The sequence below is a fragment of the Centroberyx affinis genome, unplaced genomic scaffold (genome assembly GCF_046629955.1).
Source record: "Centroberyx affinis isolate AG114_WGS23_722 - 3 ecotype Tasmania unplaced genomic scaffold, CSIRO-AGI_Caff_v1 ptg001100l_1, whole genome shotgun sequence".
NCBI lineage: Eukaryota > Metazoa > Chordata > Actinopteri > Beryciformes > Berycidae > Centroberyx > Centroberyx affinis.
The window spans coordinates 57,789-69,550 of NW_027279644.1; the positions used below are offsets into that span (position 1 = coordinate 57,789).

At 40.5% G+C, this 11,762-nt stretch overlaps 1 protein-coding gene across 1 annotated transcript; it reads right to left on the reverse strand.

The window, feature by feature from the left end:
* Window positions 1–3,001: 3,001 nt before the first annotated feature.
* Window positions 3,002–4,384, reverse strand: LOC139647699 (zinc finger BED domain-containing protein 5-like). The gene has a single exon (XM_071523650.1). It carries the CDS (start codon window positions 4,382–4,384, stop codon window positions 3,002–3,004), a length of 1,383 nt encoding a protein of 460 aa, XP_071379751.1.
* Between the last annotated feature and the right edge of the window lie 7,378 nt (window positions 4,385–11,762).

The window sequence follows — 11,762 nt, forward strand, 5'->3', positions numbered from 1 at the left end:
AAACCCACACCTGCTGTTTCTTCCCTCTGTGTGGAGCAAACTTCAGGGTTGCCCCTGTCACCTCTTCAACATCTGTCTGCTGCACCTTGTAGTTCAACTGGCACAATTCTAAATAAATAAGAAAATAACATGAGCTACAAGGAATAAGTAAAAACAATACTAGACAGATAATCCATACTTTTTGATAATCATTAGCTGCCCTTGGTGCAGAATGTCATCCAAAATAGTAATGCAGAGATGCCAACCTCAAATAATCAGAAAGTGTAATAAGGTCTACAAATGTGTAGTTTGTCACCAAAATGTGGAGCAAACTTAATATTTTGTTAGTGCTTCTGTTCCTGTATTTGATTTTATTGTAGTCTGTTTGAAAGTAGTAAGTTTATCTGTGCTGCTGCCAAATAAAAAAAACCCAAAAACTTTATTTAAAGGCATATAACATGTGAGCACTGTAAATAAGGAGTTAAATATATCTTGTTTTGTTTATGGTGGAATTTAAACAAGAATAAGTATTTATAACAAGCACAGATCCTGTTCAGACCCAAGGTACGCCCTCTAGAGGCCATCTGATGAAGCGCAGGCTCCTGCAAACCGTCCATGAGTGAGTGAGTGACTTGACTTTGCCACTTTCTGCCCCCGGCCGCATGGTGTGCCATGGGAAAAATAACATTCAGCTCGTATGACAGCATACAACTTAAGCCAAGTGTTCTGAAGCCTAACAATTGCACTAGGCTTGGGCTGGTGTGAGAATTTCCAAACCGGTCCAGTATCCATCAAAATATCTCCCAAAACCAGTAATATCGACTTTTAACTACAAGAGGGTGCACTACAGTGGCATATTAATGTAATATGTGCAGAGCAGGTTAAATGTGTGTAACACAGATAGTCATTACATCATCGCTGGTCGTATGGTCACAGACAGCGAGAGATAAGCCCCTTCCACACAAATGAAAAAAGCTATGAAGCCGGTTTGTTGGCAACTTTGAGTTGTGTGTGAAAGAGTCAGAGCAGCATTTTTCAGACACGAATAAGCCACCTTCCGACCATCATGAAGCCGGTCCAGAGCGGCTTTTGGTGCTGTATGAAAGGAGAACTTTAAAAAGCAGAGTTTCTTACGCATTATACGGTCTACATTGTTATGACGTGTTAAACTACATAGCGAAGGTAACTAGAAACTACTATACACTATCTTGTATGTTTACTGACTTACTAGCCAAGAGGCTAACCTTCCATGGCTTGGTTGTATTTATCATTTTATCTCATCAATACAATACAGGTCAATATGTTTAGCGTTGATGTAGTTAGCTTATGTAACCATAGGCTACTTTTTAATTTGCCAGACCTCCTAACCCAGAGGTTCTCAATTGTTTTTCAGCCAAGGACCCCTTACAAGATAGAAAATATACCATGGACCCCCTCATTCTGATTTGTGATTTTGGGCTATATAAATAAAAATTTACTTGACTCGACATGTATGTCCCTCGGAATAATCTGACATAGCCTATTTTTTACACTTCTATAGTCTTAGTTATGTGAAAGAACAACACAAGAGAAATGTATTAGAAAGATATTAGATATGTATTAAAAATATTTGCACCATCTCAACACAGAATACAGAATCAATCAGAAAGAAAACAATCAATCAGTTAGCTGCAAGTAACACTGTACCTAAACAAAATATAGGGAAATCAAGAGAAAAGTGCTAATTTGAAGTGCATTTCAGAACACACACACACACACATCAAAGTGTTTCACTCTTAGTTCAAATGAAATGATTTATAAAAGTCTAATCACAAAATAAATGCAGGCTATAACAAATTGAACACATGCCTGCATTGCAACATATGTATCAAGTAAATTGCAAAACAACTGCAACATTGCTACAATCCCAAACCAGCACTGGACACTATTGGAGTGATGCAAGGCAGTCCATGAAGCTGATTGCTTCTCTCTGCAAGTGAAGACACACATATAAAACTAAATCAATAAATGCAACATATCTGACATCTCTGTTGCTCACACACATAGCCACACACACACACACACACACACACACAGGGGTTAAAGTGGGCCAGAACGATCCGGAACAGCGTTCCGGCACCTTCGATTAATAAGTAAATAAATCTGATTGGCAGTTTCATACATAATAATGTCAAGCGAGTTCACAGGGCTGCCAACTCTCACGCAATTGACATTTTTCACACACTCTCAGGCCACAAGTCCATTTTCTCGCGTAGTGAAAAACAAATTCATAACTGATAATGTCACGGCAGGAAAAGAGGACACTGCTGCGCATTGCACAACAGCAGCACCGTGCAGCAGTGAGTTATTCAGACCATCTGAATAGCTAGAAATATACACAAATCTATTATATTGTAATTTATTCCCATGTATGCTGCTCAGAGTAATCTCAGTCAGCGGCTCTTCTGTCTCTCCCTCTCCTCTCGCGCCGTGCGCATGCAGGCAGGAGTGAGTGAGTTACTATGGTTACGGGGACGCTCTGTGCCTCTGTGCTCTTAAACTTCTCGCGATTCCCAATAATACGTTTTTAGTAACATAACATAATTTTACAGTTTTGGTCAACATTATACAGGGTTGCTGTTTCTTGACTAAATCCAAAGAGGTTAGGCTAGGTGGTGTAGAAATGTAGGAAATTACTAAATTACTATTTTTTTCACACACACACACAGAGAGAGAGAGAGCGAGAGAGAGAAAGAGAGACAGACAGAGAGAAAGACAGACAGACAGAGAGAAAGAGACAGAGAGAGAGATAGCGCGCTCTTACCATTAATGTGAGATATGGGCCCGTCTCTCGCTGCACAACTTCTCCATCCTTGGAGAAGTAGATGAGAGGCAGACACGTAGGTCGTTCTCCACTTCCATCCGAGCCCTGTACTTGGTCTTCATGGAGGTCAGCGCTGAGTATGATGACTCGCACAGGTATGTGGTTGGAAAGGGGAGCAACACCTGCATGGCAACAGCAGCGAGTTCCGGATACTCCTGTTCAACTGAAGGCCAAAAGTCCACATGCACTCCTTGGCCGAATTGGCCGGATTCTCAGTGTCCCGTCGCATGCCAGGTCCAGCAGCTCCTCCTCTGCTTTTCCACTGAGACCCCGCGCCGATGTATGGGCAACGAAGGGGTCGCGCACCCAGTCCCAGGCATCGGTGTCAACGTCAGTGAAATAGTCATTGAAATAGTCACCAAGGGAGGCAAGGTGCGAACCGATTGTATTTTTCACAATCTCAGCTGGTATTTGGTTTGTGTCCAAAAACTCTGTGAGTTGGGGGAACATGTCTGTAATGCCATTTTGCACCCGCCTTCTCCAGATCGCTGTTTTGGCACGGAATGCCTTGATTTTGTCGCTTACTTCCAGGATAGAGGCATATCTGCCTTGAACGGACAAACTGAGATCGTTCAATAAGTTGAACACATCTGCGAGGTAGGCGAGCTGTGCGATCCATTCGGGGTCCGAGAAGAGCGCTGCAGTGGTTGGCTTGTCATTCTGGATGAATTCACACAGCTCCGAGCGCAGTTCGTACACCCGCTGTAGCACTTTTCCACGGGAGAGCCAACGCACCTCTGAATGGAACAGCAGGGTGTCCTGTCCTGCGCCCATCTCCCTGCAGAGCTGGCCGAATAAACAGGACTGCAGTGGCTTACATTTGATGTGGTTGACCACAGATACCACCGTGCTGAGAACAGAGTGTAGCTCAGGACTCAATGATTTTGACGCCAGAGCCTGCCTGTGCAGCATGCAGTGGGTAGCTATCATCATTGGATTGCGCTCCTTGGCACGAGCAACCACCCCACTCTTGCGTCCAGTCATGGCAGCTGCCCCATCCGTGCAAATTGCAATGCAATTCTCCCAACTCACATTGCCAGTCTCCATGAACATATCTATAACATTGAAAATCTCCTCACCTGTTGCTCGCCCCGTCAACTCTTGACAAAATAAAAAATCTTCCTGAATCCTTCCTTCCCACGGGTAGCGAACCAGCGCGATGAGCTGCGCCGAGCCGGACACATCAGTGGACTCATCCAATTGAACCGCAAATTTAGACACTCTCAGTCTTTCCAGCAGTTGTGACTTGATATCATTAGACATGTCCTCAATTCGTCGTCTGATGGTGTCATTTGACAGAGGTACACTTCTCAATTTGGCAGCCGCATCTTTCCCCACCATCACCTCACACAGGTCCACCGCTGCAGGGAGCAGCAGTTCCTCCCCTATCGTGTGGGGCTTAGCAGAAACAGACGTAACACTAACCATCCGTTGTTGTTGCTGGCGGTAGTCCTCGCCCTTCCTCTCAAAAAAAGCCCAGTCTTTTTTAACATAATCTGGATGCTTGGTCTCGAGGTGCCTCTTCAATTTGGCAGGCTTCATCGCCTCATTGGCAAGACACTGCAGGCATATAAGACATTTCGGTCTCCCTTCCACTTCAATAAATCCATATTGCTTACTTTTGTTTTTTGTTTTTCATTTACTTCATTTGTAGTAACCGGTCGTTTTAAAAATCTGTCCATCTTGTAGCATGCTAGCGGAGCTCTCTGACTGACATACCAGTTATTGTTGTTTCCACGGTAACGGGTGACGCGCTTGACTTTTAAATTTAGAGATTTGTTAGATTAGAACGTAATCTATGAACTATTTTAGATTTAAAAAATAAAATATTATTTGTTGAACTATGAAGCCTTTTGTAAAAAAAAAAAAAATTAAAAAAAATTATATCATGATAATTTAAATGAATGAATCTGAAAACTTTTCACGGACCCCCTGGCAGAGTGCCACGGACCCCCGGGGGTCCGCGGACCCCACTTTGAGAACCACTGTCCTAACCAGTCTTCCTAACGTTAGAAAAACATTCCTGGAACCAAAAATTGTTTGCTGGATTGTTATTTGATGGTTGGCTTTCATTATTTGATGTGAATATTTGTTATTTGAAGATGTGAGCATTCATTATTTGTTGTGGTCATTTGTTTCACAATTACAAATTTATTGATCGATGTGATAATTTATTGTTGGATTGTGGCACAGAAAATGTTCCACAGTAAACCAGGGAAAAACTAGAAGGTTGGCTGGGCAACTCCAGGGCAGCATATTAGTTGGAACCCCCCTTACACTTACTGATGATGATTTGGCATATATTGAGATCTTGTCCTTTCTCCTTGTCTCCTTGTCCTTTCTTCCTTTGAGCGAGTAGCCTGACCACAGATCATTGGTGCCAATTTTTCTCATCATCATGCGGACAGCTGCACCCATGGATCTCCCCCCAAGGGCCCTTAGGTAATGCATCTACAATTTAAATAAAAAACAAACAAAAAAAAGGTGTAAAGGCAATTATATCATTCTGGCTCCTCACTGACACAAACATTAATATGGTAATGAAAAACATTTTGGAGGGGAAGGAGGAATCGTACCATTTTTGTTCTTCTCTCCTCCGACTACAGCTCCAGGCAGAGGTCCACCAGCTCTTCCTTTGTCTTGCAAGGCTTTCTGAGGACATCTGCCTCAGCTACCGCACCAGCACCTGCTGCTGTATGTATACTCCGTAGGAGCTGCAGCATCTCTCCTTGATTTTCAAGGATTTGATCCAATTTGATGAGCAAATCTGAAATGTTGGTAAATGCGCAGACACAAAAGATAAATGGTTGCTGTCTGAAACATATTTTAATTCCATGGCTGCTTACGTGTATTGGCACCCTCTAAACCCTGAAAGTTACACCTACCCCATGAAACTGGAGGTACTCACACCCTGAAGGTTCTACCCCCCAATTTTGAATGGTGAGGATTTTGTAGTCTTATCTTATCGCCCATGCTGCAACCCATCTACTGCTATTATTTTGCAGTTTTGCTGTGATAGCTAACCCTGTGTGCAAAGGCTACAAAAACACACCAAACACTGAAACAGGGCTAGAATGAATCATTCCTATTACATTCAATTCAAAAAAATGCAAAATAGAACAACAAGTTTGTAATGCAGTAATGCAGAATATGTGACAAATACCAGTAGTGCATTAACACAACATGACTCACTTAATGCTTCTTAATTCCATGGTTAGCTTACTTGTATTTGCAGATCGATCAAGTCCTCTTGTTGGAGTGGGCATTGTGTAACACACATCAATTTATTGTTGAGTAATGAACAGTGGTACATTTTATGTAGATGCTTCATCAGCTTAAGATTAAATTGAAAACTCGTATCTCATTTAACACTAGACCAGTAAACAGGACATATAAGTAAACACATAAGTAAACAAATAAACATACTTGCATTTGAGATTTAGTTATAAATTTAAGTTTCTTGCAATACCACTTTTTCAGCATAATAGGGCACTTTGGTTTTAGCTGTACACTGATGTCCACACTTTACTAAGTTCTTATTAAATGTTTTGCCTTGTTTATTAAATGTTTTGCCATATCATGCCTTACGTAAAGCACTTTGATTTGTATAGCACATTTCATACACAACCATAACTCACCTGCTTTGCCTAAAAAATATATTGGTTTCTGTATTGGCCAATTGTTTTAATCAATATTGGCATCCGTTTCGGCCAAAATTTTTCATTTCGGTGCATCCCTGTTACCATTCAATGGTCTGCTTACTTGATGCATCAGGTCTAGCATGAACTTGCACCACCGCCGGTGTATTATGGACTCTTGGAGTGTGACAAAAGCAGCACCATAGACCACCCAAGGACAAACATTGCAAAGCAGCATACATAAAGGCTAATAGCTAAGCTAAAACGTACCTACAGAGAAGTCTCACCGGTTACCAGCCTAGCTTTGGCTAGGCCTTTCTCCCTCTGAAGGTTACGTGTGTCACAAACAATTACATGTGAAGAGGTAGGTAGCAAGTTTACTAATTTAGTGTTTACTCCCTCACTTCATCCATCTGCCATTATGTGAAAATTTTCAGGAATGGGCCATCTGCTATTGGCTGATATTTGGTGCCAGGTGATGTCACCTTCTATAGAGTACAATAGGTGGTGACATCACATGGTACCAAAGACCAGCCAATAGCAGATGGCCAGTTCCAGTTCAGTACCCTATTTTTCACCAGTAGGTGTTAAGGGTCACCACAAATTTTGGTTTGGGGTTTAGTTACTCTTTAAACAGCGAGGGAGGAGTTTAAAAAAAAAAAAAAAAAAAAACTTGGAAAGCTAAGGGACGGAGTGGGAGGAGCTTCGTTCAGGCCAGACAAGCTTTAGAAAAGAGTTGAAAACAGCAACATAGCTGGCCAGCGTGTGTGGATATTGCTTTATATCATTATGTCTCAATGAAATCTCCACATAGCACACAGTTTCAGGATTGGTTATAAGGTCTGATATTACTTACTGCGGGTTTAACACAATATGTTGATTTGCATGGCGGCTTACTTGCTTGCATTAGATGTATGTGCCCCTGAGGATTCTCCAGTCTTTCTTGGAGGGGTCCCTGTTCAAAATATGATTTTGATTACTGTTCCAAAGTTTTATTGTTGTATTGCTGTCTTTGCCATTTTGTCTGCTCTCCACTGCAATCTGTTTCATTGTGGCTTCATCACACTACATGTAGGATGTTTACCAAATCAGGGAATACAATTTACATCACTTCTTAAAGTTCCAAAAGTAAACAATATTAATGAAATTTACCTGGAATAATGTCCATATCCGAGGCTGCAATGAAATTAAATGGTAATTAGGAACATTTTACTTTTGAGATATGACTATATCCACATTCCACTCACACACTGGAACTGGATAAAAAAAACAAAAACAATATAGCTTACATTCAATGTCAGAAGATTTTTAATAAAGTACCTCCAGATCCAGTCAACTCATCGTCCACGTCACTGTCTGTAACTGCAAAATCTGCAAAAGAAAATTATGAAATGTCACACTGTCCGCCTTACAGCGATGGTGATGGGCTGTGTAGCTTCCAGTTTTCCAGTTATTATGGTTTATTGATTTACGTAGCCTTTTAGCTTGGGTTGTGCAGATTTTAGGGATATGAAACCTTTGAAGATACTCAAAAAAATGAGATCACAGTAAGCAAAAACACCAGGGTAGGCTCTGGCGGACCATTTCTATTGCAGAGTATAAAGGGGTTAACTTGTAAACAGACAGACATGTCATTTTCACATGATCCATCTTTATAACTGAAATATGGCTATTATAGTGTAAAGTTTGTTACCCATTGTCAGAATCGGCTTTGTTTGCATTTGTTTATGTGCTGGAAGTGTGATTTTCATACCCGTTTTGCTATACAATGACAGTGAATGGAGAGAGAAAAAAACACAATTCTCCAACTGTCTGTACCGGAGCCTCGGAGCAACAGATAACAGTAAATCGCCGATTTTGGGGTTATGTCATGGCCAGGAAGCTACACAATGTCCAAACTCCGCCAAGTGCAAGCACAACTCGATCAAACAAACTTCATCAGGTGCACAGTCCAAACTGATATTAGTAGAAAGAAATGCCAGCACTCATAATGTCCTTTTGTCTTTTTAATACATGGGTAGCTAGTATGCACAAACAACGGACATCGCTGATGATGGCTGATAGCTGAAACGCGTCCGCCCATGTATTAAAAAGACGAAAGGACATTATGAGTGCTGGCATTTCTTTATACTAATATCATGAAGCTACACAACCCAAGGTACTACCAAAGTTCAACATCACTTTAACCTACAATACAAGATAGACATAAGGAAACTTCTTTTATGAATCAATGTGAAAACTATGTATTTCTCCTACCCCTTGTCTAGTTATCTGTGGGCCGCCTGTGTTCAAGATACCTTGGTTTCAAGGGTTTTGTCTTCCGCCTTTTGCTCTCTCTCTCTTCTAGGTGATCAGTGTCTAGGTTGGAGGTGTCCTGAGAAAATCTCATGAAGCGCACTGCATCTTCATAAGTCTCTGTCAAAATGATTCATATAATGTTCATAATACAATGACATCTTAATGTGCTACAATGTATATTAGGCTAAATATTGAATTGAATATATTATTTTAATTTATTTTCTATACCTGTCCTTTTTAAAACCCGGACCTTATGCTGCTTCCAGCTCTTGTCCGGGAGTTCACAGTTAATGATGCGTGCGTTAGATTGAGGCCAGAAGCAAAATAAGCCCTAAGGGGTTACAATAGAGATTATAACGTTAGTTATGTCTTTAAAAGTAAGAATTTCACAAACTTCACTTTTAATTGGTGTTACTAATCTTATTCCAAGCTACCACAAGCACAAACTTTTTCAAAATGTCGACCATTACAATGTTCGTCTCGTGGCCAGTTTGTCCAGGATCGACCAGTTCCAATTGCCAATCATTTTGTCACACAGTTGCAGTTTGTTGCCCGCTTTCAGTCTAAGTCACTTAGGCTCTCTAGATTACATCTTCATTAACTGAGTGTCAAAAGTGCTTATCAGGAACAAGAGTACTTACATTTAGAGTTTCCTCCACCCACAAGGCAGGAACCACCTCGACAGTTCTGTCTGTGACAAACTCCACAACAGCAAATTTCTTCGGCATCTTCTAAAAAAGAAAAAACAAACAAAAAAAAATAACAAAAAAAAAAAACAAAAAAAAATAACGTTACAGGCTAGTAAAACAAACAGCCCAGAGATTAAATACTAGCAGACAAAATAAGCCTACACACACCTACGTTCCACCGTGTCTAGCAAGGTAGATATTGTTTTGCTGCTGCTGTCAGTGTTTTCCCGGCTTTCTGTGTTGCTTTGCTGGTGCTTACGTTAAGTCTCACTAGCTTGTTGTTTAGCTATGGTGAACTCTTTGGGCTCCTTAGGGTGACGTGCTTTCAGATGTTTTATGAGGTTTGTTGATTTTTCTTTCCCTCCTCCGATCAGAGTACGAGTACTTTGGGGCCGGATCGTATGGTGCAGGGTAAGGGACAAAATTAAGACTACTGAGAAGGCGGCGGCGGCTATATCGTTGCCGAAGCCAGCTACTGATCTGACCAATGATAAGCCGGTGCTTGTAACTGAGAGGCTGGCGTCGGGAAATTAGAAGCTGGCGTTGGGAAATGAGAAGCCGACTATTCATTCGACCAAGGTGGTAACTCATGCGTCTAACCTAGCAACCCACTGGATCGGCTACTGGCTTGGCTGGTCATTAGCTTCCGAGGCTGGTAACTAGCATGCCGCGGCTAGCAACCCACTGGATCGGCTACTGGCTTAACTGGTCATTAGCTTCCGAGGCTGGTAACTAGCACGCCGGGGCTAGCAACCCGCTGGATCATCTACTGGCTTGGCTGGTCATTAGCTTCCGAGGCTAGCAACCCACTAGATCAGCTACAGGCTTGGCTGGTCATTAGCTTCCGAGGCTGGTTACTAGCAAGTGGAGGCTAGCTAGAGTAGCTACTGATTTGGCTGGTCACTTTCTTCTTTTGTATTTTATTGGCGGATTGGAGTTAGCTGTCAAGTTGTCTTTTCCTTTTCTGTGGGTTATGAATATGAATGTATAGTCCAACTGATTATGGGTTAGGGTTAATATCATGCAGATACAGGTCAGCAGCTTCAGTTAATGTTCACATCAAACATCAGAATGGGGGGGAAAAAATGTGATCTCAGTGACTTTGACCGTGGCATGGCTTGATTGGCAATCAGGTAGATTGAGAAAAGTGTAGTTATTTGATTGTTACTATTGTCAAAATCATAGTATATAAACTGAATGTTTGTAAGGTGTTTGTCTTAAAGGTATAGCCTACTTCTTAATTTCTTTATGGTTTGTTTACACATTTAACACATTAAAGGTGCACCATGTAACTTTTGAGTAATAATTTTGTTTATATAGTCTTATATTCCTTAACTATATGACTTCTAGATGGACATTGTTCTTTTTGTTCTCATCCCACCATAACTCAAAATACAAGCTTGTGTTGCTCTGTTTAAAAAGGTAAACAAACCTTTTATGACTTTAAAGTACATCTAAAACTCATGTTAGCTCTTGCAAACTGCTATTCCTTGTATCAAGAGGTCTGCAACTTTTTTACACATCTACAAACAAAGAGACATAGTGTACCTTTAATGATAAATACCAATTTCTTGAAAAATAAGATGCTTTATTTTCTAGATCAATAATGAACGAGACACATGCAGTTATTATACAAGTTCATGAAAGATCTGTAATTCAGAGATACTTGCGTTTAAAAAAGGTTCAGAGTCAGGTACTAAATGTTGTTGTTTTTGGTCTTTTTACTACAGGTGGTCAACTCTGTCATTCAGATCAACTCTGTTTTTGTAAGGTTTTGTTTTTAAAATGACCATTAGATATGTTTTATTGTTAACAAAATGATCAGAAGCTGTCTCTAACACTCACTAACTAACATTCTTACCACATGAAATTTCAAAGCATTTCATTCATTTTTAAAACTGTTTTCAGAAAATGCACACTATCTTGGCAACTTGTCAGTTAATTTTTTTGCTTTTTTTACTTTTACCCCTTACTTTCAGTCTTTATCTTATTAGATTTTAAGTTTAATTAATGGATGTAGACAGAAGTTCTTAGGAAAGGCATGGTTTTAAATTGTATAACATTTGTTGACTATATATATTTAACCCAATTTATTTATAACAGAGTTGACCGATTTTTCTGTTAGTACACTGATTTTCCGAAAAAATATTTAAAATCTCTAAAAAGTGTGTTCTATGATAATACAACATGTTGAATGTAAAAAACATTCCTATTTTTTGTTTCCTTTCTGTACTTGAAATGTACCCGCAATTGTAGAATCAGTCACATGCACGTTCTAAGCAGCAATGCTGCACA